The sequence below is a fragment of the Hemiscyllium ocellatum genome, chromosome 7, assembly GCF_020745735.1.
Source record: "Hemiscyllium ocellatum isolate sHemOce1 chromosome 7, sHemOce1.pat.X.cur, whole genome shotgun sequence".
Taxonomy (NCBI): domain Eukaryota; kingdom Metazoa; phylum Chordata; class Chondrichthyes; order Orectolobiformes; family Hemiscylliidae; genus Hemiscyllium; species Hemiscyllium ocellatum.
This window is the reverse complement of record NC_083407.1, coordinates 23,243,805-23,264,398: the sequence shown is the minus strand read 5'-3', so window position 1 is coordinate 23,264,398 and position 20,594 is coordinate 23,243,805. Positions and strand designations below refer to the sequence as shown.

General features: G+C 43.2%; 1 protein-coding gene across 3 annotated transcripts in view; it reads left to right on the top strand.

Annotated features, from left to right (window-relative positions):
- The first annotated feature begins 5,636 nt into the window (after window positions 1-5,636).
- Window positions 5,637-20,594, top strand: part of tfcp2l1 (transcription factor CP2-like 1) — a 49,776-nt gene continuing 34,818 nt past the window's right edge. For 2 of the 3 annotated variants that reach the window (XM_060827049.1, XM_060827047.1), the window contains exons 1-5: window positions 5,640-6,052; window positions 12,053-12,204; window positions 18,338-18,414; window positions 19,761-19,866; window positions 20,297-20,403. In XM_060827049.1, coding sequence (XP_060683032.1) covers window positions 5,880-6,052; window positions 12,053-12,204; window positions 18,338-18,414; window positions 19,761-19,866; window positions 20,297-20,403 — 615 coding nt within the window. In that variant the 5' untranslated portion in view covers window positions 5,640-5,879. Of the gene's footprint in view, window positions 6,053-12,052; window positions 12,205-18,337; window positions 18,415-19,760; window positions 19,867-20,296; window positions 20,404-20,594 lie in introns of all 3 variants that reach the window. The other variant, XM_060827046.1, reaches the window with a different exon arrangement.

The window sequence follows — 20,594 nt, the reverse complement described above, 5'->3', positions numbered from 1 at the left end:
GTTACAGGATAAAGTATACATATTAGAAGGTTTTCTGTACAGCTGAATTGTTTTGCATCATCTGTATCCCATACACAATATTTATTTGAGTCCACAGTTGTTTGGCTTTTATTTACATTTTAACAACTGAGACAAACTTAACATTGTTATAAATGTGATGTAATTTGTGGTCTGTGTATACTTTAACATTATTTATTTTGGACTTTTGAACTATTTGCATATGGGTTTTTTTGTTGCTCTGAAGGACTTAATGATTAACTTGTATGTCTGTAGCCTTTGCATTTCTTTCAAGAAAAAAAGAATAGCAAAGCATAGCTTTGTTCATAGAATCCCTACTGTGTGGAAACAGGCCATTTGGCCCAACAAGCCCACACTGACCCTTCAAACAGTAACTCAGTCATACCCATTCCCCTACCCTATTACTCTGCATTTACCAATGCATCTAACCTACACATCCCTGAACACAAGGGCAATTTAACATGGCCAATTCACCTAACCTACACATGTTTGGATTGTGGGAGGCAACCGGAGCACCCGGAGGAAACCCACGCAGACACAAGGGAGAATGGGGAAATTCCACACAGATGGTCACAAAGGCTGGAATTGAACCTGGCTCCTTGGCACTGTGAGGCAGCAGTGTTTAAAAACTGGGCTTCTGTGCTGCCCATGGAAACTAATTATTAGTTATCCTTTATAAATGAATGGGATATAGGCATTACTGTCTGAGCCAGCATTTATTGCCCATCCCTAATTGCAGGAGGGTAGTTAAGAGTTATCTACATTGTGTGTATTGGTAGTCAGATGGAAACCAGACCTGGTAAGGATGGCAGATTTCCTTCTTATAAGGACCTTAGTGAACCAGATGAGTCATTATGTTTACATGGTCATCATTCAGCGAGTTCTTAATTTCATATTTTTACTATATTCAAATTTCACTATCTGCCATGGTGGATTCAACCCATGTCTGCATAATACAGATTTATGGTTTATGCATCACAGTTCAGTTAAATTGCTACAATGCCACCGCCTCCACAAGGTTTACACTGAGAGTGTTTATGAGCAACCAAAGTAAACTAGACAGCGCATCAAGCTTTCAGCTAAAGGGTTCAGGATTGTTTTGGAGTGCTAAAGGAAACACCCATAGCTTTAAAAATCAAGTTTATTGGATGTAGGTTTGCTCGCTGAGCTGGAAGGTTCATTTTCAGACGTTTTGTCACCATACTAGGTAACATCTTCAGAAAGGTCACCTCCTCTGACCTCCTTCCACCTATCACATCTCCATCGCCCCTCCTCCCTACCTTTTATCTTAACCTGCCTGGCACCCTCTCCTCATTCCTGATGAAGGGCTTATGCCCGAAACGTCGAATTTCCTATTCCTTGGATGCTGCCTGACCTGCTGTGCTTTAACCAGCAACACATTTTCAACTGTGATCTCCAGCATCTGCAGACCTCATTTTTTACCCGAAGATTTTAACCTACTGCGAATCCTCTTGCAAGGATGCCTTCCTTGAAGAAGCTCTCTTCCTCCCTCTACAAGGATCTCAGTGAGTCTCTCTCTCACTGCACCCCCCAGGTCATCTCCTCTGACCTCCTTCCACCTATCACATCTCCATCACCCCTCCCCCAAGTCCCTCCTCCCTACCTTTTATCTTAGCCTGCCTGGCACCCTCTCCTCATTCCTGATGAAGGGCTTATGCCTGAAACATCGAATTTCCTATTCTTTGGATGCTGCCTGACCTGCTGTGCTTTAACCAGCAACACATTTTCAACATCTTCAGAAAGCCTCCTGAGAAGCAATTCTGATGATTCCTGCTTTCTATTTATATGTTTGGATTTCCTTGGGTTGGTGATGTCATTTCTTGTAGTGATGTCATTTCCGTTTCTTTTTCTCAAGGAGTGGTAAATGGGGTCCAGGTCAATGTGTTTGTTGATAGAGTTCTGGTTGGAATGCCATGCTTCTGGGGATTCTTGTGCATGTCTCTGTTTGGCTTGTCCTAGGATGGATGTGTTGCCCTAGTTGAAGTGGTGTCCTTCCTTATCTAGTATATAAGGACACTAGTGAGAGAGGGTCATGTCATTGTGGCTAGTTGATGTTCATGTTCAAACTTATTTTCAAGTTTAATTCCAGGCAGGTTGACATGGGTTTTTAGCTGAAGCTGGATGTGTAACCTAGTTGCTGCTGAGAAATGGAGAAGATCATTTAGAATTATTAAAACAGCTTGCCTTGTGTAAAGAGTTTAGTAAATGTTCCAAACCAGAGGTCTTTGGTTAAAACCCAAAAGGATTATTTGAAGCTGAGAAAGTCTAAGCTCAGTTGAATGAAAGCTCCAGGAGGAGACTACGATATTCTCAAGAGTGAGAGTTGAAGCCATAGTTAAATAAAGTCTGATAAGGGTGATAGAAAAGGAAATTTTCTCTGGTGTGAGTTTTCCAAAGGAGTGCTTTTGAGCTTAATGGGATTACGTTTTCATTGCATGCCTCAAAATATTTTAAACTGTTTAAATAGTTTTGACTTATTTCATTTTATCTTCATTTCTTTTGCATGATAAACTGATTCTATTATTAAAACTTAATCTTCAGCATTTCAGTGAAAGACCAGTTCATTAAAATAAAAACAAACTATGATATATCAATTCTAATTTCAAGGATCTGACTGATTTAAAAATAACAGTTGGAATTAAAATAGAAAGTTCATCTGCAATTTCAAAAAAGAACATTCACCTTGTGACTCTGGTTCAGCACATGGGCTTTCCAAAGTTGCTCTACTGTTTCTCTGTGACCTCTTCCAAATCCATAATGCTTTGAAATTCTGACCTATTGTGCATTCCCTCATATTTCCTCCACTATTGCTGGCTGTGCATTCAATTGTCATAGAGTCATAGACCCTTCAGTCCAATCCGTCTATGCCAGCCAGATATCCCAAACCAGATATCTAAACCTCTATAAGGTCACCTCTCAGCCTCTGACATTCCAGGGAAAACAGCCCCAGCCTGTTCAGCCTCTCCCTGTAACTCAAATCCTCCAACCCTGGCAACATCCTTGTAAATCTTTTCTGAACCCTTTCAGGTTTCATAACATCTTTCCAATCGTAAAGAGACCAGAATTGCACGCAATATTCCAACAGTGGCCTAACCAATGTCCTGTACAGCTGCAACATGACCTCCTAACTCCTGTACTCAATACTCTGACCAATAAAGGAAAGCATACCAAATGCCACCTTCACTATCCTATTTACCTGTGACTCCACTTTCAAGGAGCTATGAACCTTCAGCAACACTCTCTAGGACCTTACCATTAAGTGTATAAGTCCTGCTAAGATTTGCTTTCCCAAAGTGCAGCACCTCACATTTATCTGAATTAAACTCCATCTGCCATTTCTCAGCCCATTGGCCCATCTGGCCCAGATCCTGTTGTAATCTGAGGTAACCCTCTTCGCCGTCCACTACACCTCCAATTTTGGTGTCATCTGCAAACTTACTAACTGTACCTCTTATGCTCGCATCCAAATCATTCATGTTAATGACAAAACGTAGAGGACCCAGCACCGATCCTTGTGGCACTCCACTGGTCACAGGCCTCCAGTCTGAAAAACAACCCTCCGCCACCACCCTCTGTCTTCTACCTTTGAGTCAGTTCTGTATCCAAATGGCTAGTTCTCCCTGTATTCCATGAGATCTAACCTTGCTAATCAGTCTCCCATGGGGAACCTTGTCGAGCGCCTTACTGAAGTCCATATGGATCACATCTACCGCTCTGCCCTCATCAATCTTCTTTGTTACTTCTTCACAAAACTCAATCAAGTTTGAAAGAGATGATTTCCCATGCATAAAGTCATGCTGACTATCACTAATTAGTCCTTGCCTTTCCAAATATATGTACACCCTGTCCCTCAGGATTCCCTCCAACAACTTGCGCACCACCGACGTCGGGCTCACTGGTCTGTAGTTCCCTGGCTTGTCTTTACCGCCCTTCTTAAACAGTGGCACCATGTTTTCCAACCTCATGTCTTCCGGCACCTCATCTGTGACTATTGACGATACAAATATCTCAGCAAGAAGCCCAGCAATAATTTCTTTAGCTTCCCACAGAGTTCTAGGGTACACCTGATCAGGTCCTGGGGATTTACCACCTTTAACCGTTTCAAGACATCTAGCACTTCCTCCTTTTAAGACTATTTTTTGTCATCAAAACAAACTGGAGATAACCTAAGGTTTCCCATATTTATCTTTCAGTGCAACCAAGGATCTTCCATCCCTGTTACAGATATTTTCTGATCAATCTGTTCAGACATGTTATTACACACCTCTGGAGTAGGTGGCACTTGAATCCAGACCTTGGGGCTCAGAGGTAGAGACACGACCACTGCACCATAAGAGCCATCCACCCCAGTCATACATTACTCTAACCATTAATTGGTCACATAGAAAGCAATCTAAATCATTTCTCTACTCCAACATCTTGTTGACTTTCCCAGCTAATTGCAAGACTGAGCTTTGCTGTGGAGTTACTCTGGGGAATGAGGTAAAATCTTTCCTAACATGGGATGGATGAATTACAAAGTTGCAATTCTATGTCTGTGTTAGTGAAATTTAGGTTGTAAAAATGAGATAAGTCGATTGTGTGGTCAAGACATCAGTACAGCTAATCTCAATCCAGCGGGTTCTATTTTCTACAATAATATTTGTCTATAAACTATTGAATTTGCTAGTATGACTCTTTTGAAAAAAAATCATGGGATGTGGGTGTAATTGGCAGTGCAGATATTTATTGCCATCCCTAATTGCTCTTGGTGGTAGGATGCCTTTATGAAAGGTTTTGGTCTTTGTGGGGCAGGCCCATAACACATCTGTGGTGCCTTGACTTTTTAGATGATGGTGCCTTTGGAAGTTTTTGTCAAAAGACTGCAGATGAACAGTGGAGTATTAGTGGAGTCATGCATGGAATTGTGCACCTGTATTGCTGGTAGCCCCGGAGAGCTGACAGGCACACTGATTCGTACTGGTCTGAACCGGTCACTTTTTTTTCAGTTTTTCGGGAGTTTACTGCGTCCTAAGATCAAACTGATATCAACCGCCAACTGTAAGCCTGCAGTCCCTTTCCTCTGTGTGAATTAATGCGCCTGGATTAATATGTGTGTAGCAGGAGAATTTGGGGTGACACCTCCCGTTCGTCCACCCAAAACAAAAAAGTTTGAGCAAAACCTCCTAAAGTTTTGTAAAAAAAGTAGAGGATAGTGCACGTTATTAAAACTCAAACACTATCCACACTGTTTCACTGCAACTAAAATACTCAGGATTAGATGTGGGTTTAAAAAAATGCAAATTTATTGTGAGAATCCATGTTTTGCTAGTTGTATAGTTACACTTTATTTTAATTAAGCTGTTACCTCTGGAGTAGGCGGGATAAGAGTCCAACCCATTAGTTTTTGTTTGTGTTTAACCTAGTTTTCCTAATCGAATAATTTGGAGATATTACTTCTGCAGCAGGAAGGGATATGAACCATGTCCCTCCTGGTTGAGGGGATCGGACACTACCCGTGCACCACAACAGCCCGCAGTCACAGGGTGATTTCTGATACACTCCGGGCTCGGTGGGAGGCTGGGGCGCTCTGTGTGACACTGAATCGCCAGCGTGAACATTGTATCCAGGCCGCTGCTGGCGATGTAACGAGTTGGTAAACAGGCGCTTGTGTCAAATCGCTATTACGTAACCGAAATGCAATGTGGAAAATGTGAGAAGGGGGTGGTGAGACATCCTGAAATACGGCAAGGTGTGCCGTGGCTGCGAGGGGCAGTCCCTCCGACAGTGTGTCACGACCTTGACGAATCCCGGGGCTGATATAACAGGCGGTGGGAGACCGTGCTGAGCTAGATCCGCGGATGCAATCACAGGGAAGTGCTCACCTCTGCTCCCCGAGACATCCCCCTCCGTCCTACCGGGAGACCAGCTTCAACCGCACGATGCTGTTTTGGCACTCACAGCCCGAACATTTCCCCCACCACCACCACCATCATCACCAGGAGCAGCAACAACCGGGAAACAGTTACCTCCGGTAAGTGACTGGTAAGCTCCAAAAATATATAAAACAGCACACACTGAAAAAAAACCAGCTATTTGCTGGGTCAAAAAAAATCCCAGACAAACGGGAAAGGGTCGCTGATTAGTTTGCACCTTTCACACTGTTTCCTGTTTTGATTCGATGTTAAGTATTTAGTGAGAGAAAAATCACTAACGAATTGAATTGAATTGAATTTGTTGTCACCTGTATGTAGGCACAGTGAGATGTGTTGTCTTGCGAGCAATGCAGGCAGATTCCATAGTTAAGCAGCATAAGTGTTAAATAATAGGTAAACAGTGGCAATACGGGAGCAGGTGAAAGTTAAGAGTTTGTGAGTCCATTCAGTATTCTAACAACAGTGGGGTAGAAACTGTTTTGAAACAGTGCAATATTTTAGAGGAGCCAGTGTTGGACTGGGGTGGGCAAAGTTTAAAAATCACACAACGCCAGGTTATACTCTGCCTCATGAAGGAGCGGCGCTCTGAAAACCTGTGTTTCCAAATAAACCTGTTGGATTATAACCTGGTGTTGTGTGATTTTTACAAATAAGTAAGATAGTGTTGTGAGGCACTGAGATGTTGCTGGGCGACGAGCTAGAGCAGGGGACTTGGACAATTTCTGAGGAGCTCAGGCGGGGGAGATGGTGCGGTAAACAGCTAGCACGTTCTAATGTGGGGGTGTTAGAAGGAATTTGCGGAAAAACATTTTTCACCCAGGAAGCGGTGGGTACCTGGAACTCACTGGCTTGAAGGGCAGTAGAGGTAGGAAGCTTCAAGCTAGATGAGTACTGGCAATGCCTTAGCATACAAGGCAGAACAGGCTAAGAGCTGGAATGTGAAATCATATACATATGTAAAATATATAAACACATGTATAGATATTTGATGGTCAGTAAGACAATGATGGTTTGAATGGTCTTTTTCTGAGCTGTAAAAAGCATGAGGACAGTCTGTGACTCAACTGCAGGGCTAATGGAACTGGGACAGGGAGAGTGAGATGGCTAGGATTAGTCCTTGAACGAGTTTTCAGGGAAACGATGGGCTGAACAGACTCTTTCTGCCTTCGGGGCGAAAGTGAGGACGGCAGATGCTGGAGATTAGAGTTGAGAGGGTAGTGCTGGAAACGCACAGCATCTGAGGAGCAGGAGAATTGACGGTTTGGGCAAAAAGCCCTTCATCAGGAATGGGGCTTTTTTTCTGCATTCTGCCTTTTATTGATGTCCTTCACCTTTGAAAATGATCACTTCAGTTTTTATTTTGTTTCCAATTGTATTTTCCCTCAACTTTACGACTTCCCAAGTTAAACCATATGAGCCATTAACAATTTTAAGAATTGAGCAATGTGTATTTTTTGATTATTGAAATATCAAATAAGGGGTTTATGTTGTGTGGAAATTTGATAAATCATGATTATAGGGAGCAATCCTTTATCTATAGGGTTAAATAATGACGAGTTCAGTTGCAGACAATATATTGTTTATTTATAGGAGCTCGATTGTGCTTTCTCCCTGTGGTAAGGGAATTAGCTTTATCAACAGTGCCTGTTGTGAAGTGGTGCAAAGATTCTAAGTTGACTGATATTAGATACTGAATAAGAGTTTCTATAAATACAGATTTTCTTCCATCCTTTTTTTCAGGCTAATGAAAATATTGAATTCACTGTTGATGTTTTGAGGGGCCAGTGAAAAATTTTAGACAACTATCAATAAACAGCCCGTCTAAAATCAGCAACCACCCTTGCTATTGTTGTTAGGGCCCCAGGAGATGAGGGTGTGAGGAGAGGAATTGGGAAAGGAAGGTACAGTACACAAACAGGCAAGGTCAGATCTGGGTTCGCACTCAACCTTGTTCGTAGCCCTTTCCCTTTACTATTCCACAATACTGTAATAAACCAGCCTGTGTTTTGGCAATAGCATGTTCAAAACATAGACACCAGGATTGTACCCTGAGTAATTTTGTGTCGCTTTGCCACATGAGTCATATATAGGCTTTGAGTTACAGAGAACAGTTTAAAAAGTTACAGATGATAGAAAGCTTGGAAGTATTGTGAACTGTGAAGAGGGTGGTCTGGCACTTTAGATGTACACAGACTGGGTGCTGGAGTAGGCAGCTGAAATTTAATGCAAGGAAATGGGAAGTAATGAATTTAGGTTAGAAGAACATAGAGAGACTAAATGAAATAAAGAACACGACTCTAACTTGGATGCAAGAGCAGAGAAAGCTGGGTGTATATGTGCTTAAGTCATTAAAGTTGGCAGGGCAGTTTCAGGCAGTGCTGCAAATGTGTTGCTAGTCAAAGCACAGCAGGCCAGGCAGCATCTCAGGAATAGAGAATGCCTGGCCTGCTGTGCTTTGACCAGCAACACATTTGCAGCTGTGATCTCCAGCATCTGCAGACCTCATTTTTTACTCTACAGTTTCAGGCAGTGGCCCTGTATTTATAATGATGGTATGAAATGAGTGAGGAAAGAGAACTGAAAGTGTAAAAATAAGGGCTCCATATAAAACATTACAAGATGAATTGTGCATAATATCAGGAGATGCAGAAGTTAGGATTTCAAAAAGAGTCAGGCCAACATTAAGGAAGTCTTAGGCCAATGCCGCCAAGAAACCTGTTGATCTCTGCCATAAATGCAAAACTGTACTTGACCAAGTGGTGCCCTGCTTTTGAATTTGGTGTGCATGAATTATTGCTTTTATGAAAGAATTGGCTTCTGCATCACCTCTCTCTGACTAAAGTGACGGACCATAACAAGGTGTCGAAAATCAACAAAACCATAGAATATATTCAGATTATAGGGTGGTCTGTGTGCAATGGCGTGTCTAGTTTTGTAGCTTTCGTATAAATAGATATTATCATTAGAATGAGACTTCAGGAAAATTACCCATTTTGCAACAAGAGGATGGATTTGCCAACCTTTTTCCATTTTGACGTGAAATGTGACATCTGTCACATTTATGCATGGAATGGAAGCACTTCCCAGGAGCATTATCCTAACAAGATTTGATACAATAGGAGATGTTTGGGAAAAAAAAATCTTTGGTCAATGTGGTACACTTTCGGGAGCATTAATAGAAGAAAGCTTGAGAGAGTTGAAGAAGTTTGTGCAAGGAATCACAGAAGTTAACTGAAAGCACAACCACCAAAATTAAGGCAATTAAACTTTGGGTGCACAATGGCAGAATTGGAAGAGATGTCAACCTCTCGAAAGATAGTCAGGTAGTGGTTACAGAAAAGTGAAGGCAGGGCTGTAGAGGGATTGAAGACAAGGGGTGAGATGAGTTTTAAAATTGAGGCGATACATAATCAGGAACCAATGTAGATTAGCGAACACAGAGACGATAGGAGAACAAAAGGTGCCACAAACTAGGATGAGATAAGTGTAAACAAGATCAAATGTTCCAACTTTACCATCAGATTGCATTTTGATTTCTTGTGTCATGATGATAGGGTTTTTCCTGATTGAATTAGGATGGGCCAAATGGTCTTTCTTGCTCACAGTAATCATTGGGTTTCATGCAAATTGGTCTAAGACCGAGGCTCTTATGGGTGGCACTGTGGCTCAGTGGTTAGCACTGCTGCCTCACAGCACCACGGTCCCAGGTTCAATTCCAGCCTTGGGTGACTGTCTGTGTGGAGTTTGCACATTCTCCCTGTGTCTGCGTGGATTTCCTCCGGGTGCTCTGGTTTCCTCCCACAGTCCAAAGGTGTGCAGGTTAGGTGAATTGGCCATGCTAAATTGCCCATAGTGTTAAGTGCATTAGTCAGGGTGAAATGGGTCTGGGTGGGTTACTCTTCGGAGGGTCGGTGTGGACTGGTTGGGCAGAAGGGCCTGTTTCCACACTGTATGGAAACTGTCTAATCTAATCAGTCTGCAACATTCTTGTCTTGCCTTTTGTCTTTCTGGGATGACAATGAGTGGTATTAATGGATATGGGTCAAAGGTAAGGATATGGAGTTGGGTCATAAATCAACCATAATCTCATTGAACGGTGAAACAAGCTCAAGGGGCTACTCCTGTGATTTTTTTTTAAAAAAATGATTATAGAGACATTACTGAGACAATGAGAAGGAGAATCTTATGTTGAACATCACACTTCGAACCCTTGACTTTGCTACTGCCAACCTCGACAACATATGTTGCAGCATGGAAACATTCTCAGACTGCTTCCTTGGCTGGCTTTATGACGTCAGAAAACAAGCCATTTTTAAGTTTCGGGCTGAGGTTGATTAATGTAGTTGGGCAGCAGGTAGAACAGGTTTCGGAAGAGGCAGTTTGATGCTGTGTCTCCTGGGTTACATTACCATTTGGATACTTTGCAATAAACCAGCAGGAAATTCACAATGTAGTCCATTCTGCAACAATTCACTCTCATTGTAATCTTCTAAACCTAAATTGGATTTTGATAATGACTTCCAAAACTGAAATATTTTAATACTTGGCACTGTAAAAGTACAGGTAGACTATATGACACTCCAACTATGGCCCCTATTGTACAGGGATGTGTGGGCTAGATGAATTAGCCACAGGAAAGCAGGATTACAGGGATAGGGCAGGGGTTGGGTCTGGGTGGGATATCCTACCGGAGCATTGGGTTTCTCTCACATTGAGAGAGATGACTGGTACTGGTTTGACCTGAGGGTCACCATGCCTCAGGCAAGGAGTGAGGTTGAGAAAGAGAGTCCTTCGTGGCAACCTCAGCCAGTGCAGGGATTGAACCCACTGCATTGCAAGCCAGCCACCCAGCCAACTGAGCTTTTATTGAGCATTGTACAATGGGAACTGGGGAGAGATCTGCTACACTCAATAATGTGTTGCCAGTTTGAAGATCTCCCTGGTTGTTCCTTTTATGACCAACAGTAAATTAAGCAAATCGAGTTAATCTAGGATTAAGATGATCAGTAGCTGACAGCTTTATTAAAATAGGTGAAAGTGAGGTCAAAAGATGCTGGAGATCAGAGCTGAAAATGTGTTGCTGGAAAAGCGCAGCAGGTCAGGCAGCATCCAAGGAGCAGGAGAGTCGATGTTTCGGGTATAAGCCCTTCATCAGGAATGAGGAAAGTCTTATTAAAATGCCCTGTACTATATCTGGAAAGCCCGTTGTGCATGGAGCAGAGGGAAGTTGGCAACTGGCTGGACCTTAAATGTAACTTCCAACACTGTGAGTGCAACTGATGAGGCTAAACTGGTTGTCAGTGTAATTCTTGACACAATCAGGATTATCCAGCAAATGTTATCCAAACATAGACTCACACCTAGTATTGGATATTGTGTTGTGAGTTTATCGATTGTTGGTTGATTGACTGTGATGAGTACCATGTTTATCGTGAAGATTCAAAGGGTTTTGGTATTTGCTATGAAATGCCTGCCATTGGGAAATAGGGCATATCTGGCATCACATTAGCATTGAAATTCATAAATCCCCAATACAGTAATCCTGAATATGGGCAAACCAATGCAGGATTGTTAATTGAGCTCACAATGTGGAGTATTTATGACTATAGGAAGCTGCACGTATTATTACACAGATTGAAATAACATGTGCACACACTCAACACAGAATAGATGGCAGCCGTTCAAAGATTCATTTCTCAGGGCAATGTCCTGACCAACTAGAGTCAACCCCTCTGGTTTGAAATTTAAACATTGACTGTTAATTGCCAGTCTATCATCATTAACCTTTGGAATTTGCATGGTATGGCCTTCAGCAATCTGACACTACTTGCTAACCAATCAGCATTCTGTGCTTGTACAGTAGAAATGTTAGTTTTCCTCGATATTGGTATTCTTGCAATTTGTCCTGATGAGAGCAAGACAAAAGAACTTTGACAAAATATATCTTTGTTTTCAGCAATACAGTAATGCAAAGAGTCCTTATTTTCATCCTGATAAAATCTGCCTTTATCCTTTTGAAACTTCAACCTGAAACCAAGAGTATAGTGAGCTTAGATGGAGCCTTCTGCAGCTGATGAATGCCTGTTGTTCCATTTCAGCGATGTTCTATCACTTCCAGTTTTTAAACACGAGGAATCAAATCTGTCTCCAGGAAATGATGCTAAAGTACTCCCATTCCAGTACGTGCTCTGTGCAGCCACATCTCCTGCTGTCAAGCTCCATGAAGAAACACTGACTTACCTCAACCAAGGTATCCAAGTTGAGAGTTGCCTTTGTTAATCTTCTCCTCTTCATTCTTTCCAAATCTCACCCTTCAAGTGAGCTCTCTTTCATACATCTTTTTCATAATTTAAACTTGATTCCACCATGACAATGATTTGTGGTTCTGTCCACAAATTTAGAATGAGAGAGGATCTGATCAGTTTCCCCTCTGTTTTCACACCATTCCTAACCAGCTTTCTCCAGAGGATTCACTGGAGTATGTTGAATGTAGTGGGGATGTGTAATTTGTCCATTAAGAACAAAGGATGAATGACTTCCAAGCCCTGTGCTCCCAACAAATTCATTAAATATTTTTCTTTGTTAGTTCTCACCATCTGGAACATGTTGCCAAGATTTGCACTGTTTCAGCATAGATTGAGTGAGATGTAGGTGAAATAGGATTGGGAAGCTGTAAATCCTTGATAGTCCCAAAAGAATTTTTTTAAATTTATGAAATATCCATATGAAATTCTATTTTACTGCATGCTGCTATTGTATCTGTCATCTGTTTTCTGTTGACAGTTTGTAGAATCATAAAATCCCTACAGTGTGGAAATAGGCCATTCGGCCCAACAAATCCACACTGACCCTCCAAAGAGTATCCCACTCAGATGCAACCCCTCCCCTATTTCTGTAACCCTGATTTCCCATGGCTAATCCACCTAGCCTACACATCCCTGGACAATATGAGCCATAGTTGAAGTGTTATATAGATTAATATGTATACAGACTTTGGAATAATATTCGGTTTACTGAAAACAGGTCCAATTCAACAAATGTTGAATTTTGATGTTGGCTGGGTTAAAACTGGGTGTTTGAAATAGCACACAGGGATCATTAAAAGAGTTTAATTTTCAAAATTCTGAGAGCACCAAGTTGTGTCCATAATGACATTGTGATTACATATGGAGTATTCAAAGAAAGTGAATTTGCTGAGCTGTAGTAGAGAACCTTTTACTTTCAAGACTCTGGTAACTTGCATTAAAATTGTCTCTTTATTCTGTAATTATTGAGGCAGTGTGATAATATCTACCGATATCGAGAATGGCGAGTAATTTAAAGTTAAATGTCATGCAGGTTACTGCAGGAAGGCCATATGAATCAATCTTGAGCTTTTGGATAACAGTATATCTGTTGGAATATTTGAAAGGCTTTTTTTTAATTCTTGGGGTCTGAGGTGTCACTGGCTAGGCCAACATTTATTGCTCATCCCCAATTCCGAGAGGATGGTTAAGAGTCAACCACGTGGCTGTGGGTCAGGAGTCACGTGTAGGCCAGACTAGGTAAGGATAGCAGTTTCCTTCCCAAAGGGCATTACTGAACTAGATGGGTTTTTCCTGACAATTGACAATGGATTCATGGTCATCATTAGACTCTTATTTCCAGATTTTTATTGCATTCAAATTCCACTGTCTGCTGTATTGGGATTTGAACTCAGGTCCATAGATTATTACTTGAGTCTCTGGATTAATTGTCGAGCAATAATAGCACTACGCCATCCCCTTCCCCATATTTCAGTTCTGAAGAAAGATCACAGGACCTGAAATGTTAACTTTGATATCCCTCCACAGATACTGCCAGACCTGCTGAGTTTCTCCAGCAATTTCTGTTTTTGGTTCAGATTTCCAGCACCTGCAGATCTTTTAAAAAAAATGAAAGAATGGCAGATGCTGGAAATCAGAAACTAAAAACTAAATTGCTGGAAAAGCTCAACAAGTCTGGCAGTCTCTGTGGAGAGAAATTAGAGTTAACGTTTAGTACCAGTGACCTTTCCTCAGAACTGATGGTAGCTAGGAAAACGTTGGATGCGGTGGGGGAAGGTGGTAAGGAATAAACAATAAGTAGAGTGAGAGCCCAAAGAGAGAGAAGAACATTGGCTAAACCTATGGATCATCATGGAATAGTGTAGGTTAGATGGGCTTCAAATTGGTCAGTTCAACATCAAGGGCTGAAGGGTTGTACTACGATGTAATGTTCAATGTTCATTTGGACAGACAAATGATCAGCCTGGGAGAATAAATAGCTACTAATGGGGACTAAGAGTGGCTGACAGTAGGTTGTGTGTAATAGCAGACCATGTGGTAACAAGACCTGGTGTGGGGGAAGGTGCCTCAAACTCTAAAATTATTCAACACGATATTGGGCCTAGAAGATAGTAGGGTTCCCAAGCAGGAAATGAGATGCTGTTCTTCTGGCTTGTGCTGAACTGTGGAACAGGCTAGTGCGTTGAAGTGGCAGGCAACTGGAAGTTTAGGATTTAGAGTCATAGAGTCTTAGAGATGTACAGCATGGAAACAGACCCTTCGGTCCAACCCATCCATGCTGACCAGACATCCCAACCCAATCTAGTCCACCTGCCAGCACCTGGCCAATAGCTCAGGTTGAGGCTTAGGTTCTAAGTTTTCTCGCTGAGCTGGAAGGGTGTTTTCGGACATTTCGTCATCATGCTAGGTAATATTATCAGTGAGCTTATGATGAAGAACTGGTGTTCTGTTCTACTTTCTATTTGTGTGTCTTTGTTTCTTAAGGTGGGTGATATCATTTCTGGTTCTTTTTCTCAGAGGCTGGTAAATGGCGTCCAAATCGATGTGTTTATTGATGGATTTCTGGTTTGAATGGCAGAGACACACAAAGGCATTCCTAGAGGCCTGGCTTTCAAACCGGAGCTCCATCAATAAACACATTGATTTGGACCCCATTTAACAATTTCTGAGAAAAAGGACAGGAAATGATATCCTGGATGTGGGTTTGCTCACTGAGCTGGAAGGTTCATCTTCGGACGTTTCGTCACCGTAATAGGTAACATCTTCAGTGACCCTCTGGACAAAGCACTGCTGATGATTCCTGCTTTCTATTTATATGTTTGGGTTTCTTTGGGTTGGTGATGTCATTTCTTGTAGTGATGTCATTTCCTACGGTGATGCCATTTCCTGTTCTTTTCTCAGGGGGTTGTAAATCGGGACCAAGTCAATGTGTTTGCTGATAGACTTCCAGTTGGAATGCCATGCTTCTAGGAATTCTCGTCCGTGTCTCTGTTTGGCTTGTCTTAGGATAGATGTGTTGTCCCAGTTGAAGTGGTGTCCTTCCTCATCTGTATGTAAGGATACCAGTGAGAGAGGGTCATGTTGTTTTGTGGCTAGTTGATGTTCATGTATCCTGGTGGCTAGTTTTTTTTGGAAATGATATTTTTGGAACTTTAACAGCCCAAGACACAGAAAGCAGGACATACCACCAGTGCTTCACCGGAGGCACATTGATGACGTTACCTAGTATGGTGACGAAACATCTGAAAACAAACCTCCAGCTCAGCGAGCAAACTTGCAATCTGAGTCTAGGGTCTTTCTTGCAGATGGTATGTAGATGTTTTCTGAAGCAGTCACCCAGTTTGTTTCCCCAAAGTAGAGGACATCACATTGTGAGCAGCAAATGTAAGACATTAGATTGAGTGAAGAGCATCAAAGGAACAGGAGAATCTACGTTTCGGGCATAAGCTCTTCTTCAGGAATGAGGAGAGTGTGCCAAGCAGGCTAAGATAAAAGGGACTTGGGGGAGGGGCGTTGGGAATACGATAGATGGAAGGAGGTTAAGGTGAGGGTGATAGGCCAGAGAGGAGGTGGGGGCGGAGAGGTCGGGAAGAAGATTGCAGGTCAAGAAGGCGGTGCTGAGTCTGCGGGTTGGGACTGAGAAAAGGTGGGGGGAGGGGAAATGAGAAAGCTGGAGAAATCTGCATTCATCCCTTGTGGTTGGAGGGTTCCTAGGCGGAAGATGAGGCGGTCTTCCTCCAGGCGTCGTGTTGCCATGGAGGAGGCCAAGCGGAGTGGGAGAGGGAGTTAAAGTGTTCAGCCATGGGGTGGTTGGATTGGTTGGTGCAGGTGTCCCAGAAGTGTTCTCTGAAACATTCCGCAAGTAGGCGGCCTGTCTCCCCAATGTATAGGAGGCCACATCGGGTGCAGCGGATGCAGTAAATGATGTGTGTGGAGGTGCAGGTGGAAGGATCCCTTGGAGCCTTGGAGGGAAGTGAAGGGGGAGGTGTGGGCGCAAGTTTTGCATTTCTTGTGGTTGCAGGGGAAGGTGCCAGGAGTGGAGGTTGGGTTGATGGGGGGTGTGGACCTGACGAGGGAGTCGCAGAGGGAGTGGTCTTTTCGGAACGCTGATAGAGGTGGGGAGGCAAATATATCTTTGGTGGTGGGGTCTGTTTGGAGGTGGCAGAAATGACGAAGGATGATACGATGTATCTGGAGGTTGGTGGGGTGGTAGGTGAGAACCAGTGGGGTTCAAGGGCAGAGGAGCGGCAAGTGGAGGAGATGCGGTGGAGAGCATTGTCAACCACATCTGAGAGGAAATTGCGGTCTTTGAAGAAGGAGGCCATCTGGGTTGTTCGGTATTGGAACTGGTCCTCCTGGGAGCAGACACGGCAAAGGTGAAGGAATTGGGATTATGGGATGGCGTTTTTACAGGGGGCAGGATGGGAGGAGGTGTAATCTAAGTATCGGTAGGAGTCACTCGGTTTATAGTAAACGCCTGTGTTGAGTCGGTCATCCGAGATAGAAATGGAAAGGTCTAGGAAGGGGAGGGAGGAGTCTGAGACAGTCCAGGTGAATTTGAGGTCGGGTGGAAGGTGTTAGTCAAGTGGATGAACTGTTCAACCTCCTCGTGGGAGCACCACAGCTCCTAGATTATACCTCCTCCCACCTTAACCTCCTTCCACCTATCGTATTCCCAACACCCCTCCCCCAAGTCCCTCCTCCCTACCTTTTATCTTTGCCTGCTTGGCACACCGTCCTTATTCCTGAAGAAGGGCTTATGCCGAAACGTCGATTCTCCTGTTCCTTTGATGCTGCCTGACCTGCTGAGCTTTTCCAGCAACACATTTTTAAGCTCTGATCTTCAGCATCTGCAGTCCTCGCTTTCTCCTATTAAATTGAGTGAAACGTGTTACTTCATCTGGCTGGTGTGTTTGGGCCCTTGTTTAGTGAGGACAGAAGAAGTAACTGCATGCCTTTTACAGTTGTGGGAGGATTGGGGGTTTTGTTGGGTGTGGGACATCCTGGAGGGAACAGTCCTTGCGGAACACTGACAAGGGAGGGGAGGGGGAAAATGTATCCAGTGGTGGTATCCCACCAGAGCTGATGGAAATGGCAGCTAATGATCCTTTGGATGTGGATGCTGGTGGGATGGTGGTGAGGATCCTATCATTGGTGTGGGAGGAAAGAGAGGGGCTGAGGGCCGGAGTGCAGGTGATGGGTTGAACATGGCTGAGGTTCTTGTCAACTACAGTGCTGGGGAATTCTCGGTTGAGGCAGAAGGTGGTCATTTTCGAGGCTCCCTTGTCGAAGTTGGAATTATCAGAACAGATGTGATGGAGGACCTGGGAGAATGGAATGGAGCTTTTACAACAAGCAGGGAGTGAGGATGTATAGTTGAGGTAAATATGGAGGTTGGATGGTCTGAGGGGAGTGCAGGTGGCCAGCCTATCCTTGGAAACAGATATCAAGGAAGGCAAAGGAGGAGTCAGCGTTGGATCAGCTGAAGCTGAGAGCGGAGTAGAAATTGGAAGCTAAATAGATAAGCTTTTCCAATTCTGGACAAGAGAAGGCAGCAGCATAGATGATGTTATCAAGATACTGGAGAGGGAGTTGTGGCTGGGGGCTGGAATAGGACTGGAAGAAAGAGACAGGCATAACTGAGGCCCTTGCAGGTACCCACAGCCACCCCTCTGACCGGAAGAAAGTGGGAGGAGTTAAAAGAAACATTGTTCACGGTTCTATGTTTTTTTTCTCTCTCTGGAGTAATAGTCCAGTGATTAAAAATACTTGTCCACTTCTGAACTGACAGCATTGTTGGAGTGTAGAATCTATTCTGACACAGTCACATTTAACCCACATTCGTTCTGGAATGATCTGGATGGTGCTTTACTTGTTAAAGTTCTGGTTGCATTTGAGTAAAATAGATAACTCTTTATTTGCACTCAATAATATTGAATTAGCTGGCATTTAATACTGAGTAACACAGGAAGGTGGGAAATGTACTGCTTAAAAAAACATTGAATTATTGTGTAATTTGAATTAAGTCGTTTCCAATTTTGGTGTAGAATGTACCAACATTTAGTTTTTTTTAAATAGGTCAGTCTTACGAAATTCGTATGTTTGACAACAGAAAACCTGGAGATTGCCAGGAAGTAGTTGACAAGTATATAAAGGTAAGTGCTTGGAAGATTTAAAAAAAACATTCCTTGTCTAGAAAAGGCAGATTCTGTTGTTGTTTTGACAAGAGACAGTGAAAGTATGCCCTCCTTATCAGAGATCTGAAAGCAGGTTGGCTCCTCCTGTCCCTGGTGGAGATACAGCATTGTCCAAGGGATAGGAAATGTACAGAGAACGTCACTTCTAAATCCCACCGTGTCTTTATCCACAACTTAATAAACAGTATGCTTTCCACAAATTGAGAGATCTAGTAAAAGACGTGAGGGGATTGAGAAATATAGACTATTGTAGAGGATGAGCCAAGAGTGTGGTGCTGGAAAAGCACAGCTGGTCAGGAAGCGTCCGAGGAGAGGTAAAATTGATGATTCGGGCAAAAGCCCTTCATCAATGTAAAGGATGTATAGACAGTGAATATAGGACACAACATTCCAGACTCCCTCCCCTCAGGGGAGCTGCACTATTTCTACTGTCCTGACACCTGCCCATAACCCATTGAAGTGGAGTATGCAACCCATTCTCCCTTGGACCTTGAAGCCCTTAGGGTTACTTCCCACCTTGAGCTCACCTGTTTTAGAGTAAGTGCCTTCAGCTGAATGCTCCCTCACCTCCATGGTCTCTTCATCCTCAAGACCACCTGTCCCCCTTTCCACCCCTTGTTCCCCGGGACAGTGTTAACCTTCTTGAGTGTTGTCAGGTCGGGACTGTACCCACCCAAGGAACTGGGGAGTATTCCATCACATTCCTGAGTTGAGCTTGTAGATGGAGGGCAGACTACGATTAGACTAGATTCCCTTCAGTATGGAAACAGGCCCTTCAGCCCAACAAGTTCACACCAACCCTCTGAAAAAGTAATTCAACCAGACACATTCCCCAACATTTACCCCTGACTAATGAACCTAACACAATAGGCAGTTTAGCATGGCCAATTCACCAGAATTGCATATCTTTGGACTGCGGGAGGAAACCAGAACACCCGGAGGAAACCTGCACAGACACGGGAAAAACTTGCAAACTCCACACAGACAGTTGTCTGAGGTAGGAATCAAACCTTGGTCTCTGGTGCTGTGAGGCAGCAGTGCTAACCACTGAGCCACCGTGCCGCCCCCAGGCTTTGGGAAGATGGGAGGGGAGTTACTTACTTAGCCTCTGACCTACCCTTGTAGAAACAGTCTTTCTGTGTCTGGTTTGGTTTACCATGTGGGTCAGTGATAACCAACTGGACACTGTTACTTCCATATAACTGGATGATAATCCATGTTCCCCATTTTGCTGCCTGAGTATGGAATGCTTTTGCAGAATTCCCGTAGTGTTAACAATCAGTGAATTGCCTATTGTTTTGCAGAGCATTGTCCGTGTGGTTTTCCATGATCGCCGCTTGCAGTATATGGAGCACCAGCAGCTGGAGGGCTGGAAATGGAGTCGCCCAGGAGACCGGATTCTAGACATGGGTCAGCAAATCTTTGTGTTCCTTTGGCTGAAAACTAAATAGCTGACTAAACCTGGGGAAACCAGTGCAATGCTGCAGGGAGGGAAGTGTGTAGGGTAGTTGTTACTGCTAGTTTACTGAACTCAACCTATATTGAATTGAATAGATTACCAAGAACACCAAGATAACAAAACACTAGGATTTGGTTATTACTGGGCCTATGCAGACATGGTTTTGAATATTTATATGTAAAAGACAGCTGTTTAACAGCATGCTAATTAACAGTTACAGTTTGCTCGGAATTTTTTATTGTTGACTTGAGATTGAGGTCTTGACACGGTGTGTCCCTGCAGAAACATTCATTGTGCAAGCTATCCTACTTTGGTAAAGGTGACAGTGCTGTGTGCTCCTGTTGTGAAAGTAACCTTCAAATATAATGTAACTTTTCACAGACATACCTCTGTCAGTTGGTGTTGTGGATCCTCGAGCAAATCCGACACAACTAAACTCCATTGAGTTTCTTTGGCACCCTGCCAAAAGGACTTCTGTATTTGTTCAGGTAAAATGACCACCTCTACTACAATAGCATGCTGCAATTTTTAACACAATGTAGAATAGAGTAACAGGAGGTGCTGTAACCTTTCGTCTAGCTTTGGGTTTATTAATTCAATACCTGAGTCTTTGATGCAGTTCTGAATTCAGAGACCCACTCAGTTAGGCTGTGAACACAACTGACACTTTCACTGTTTA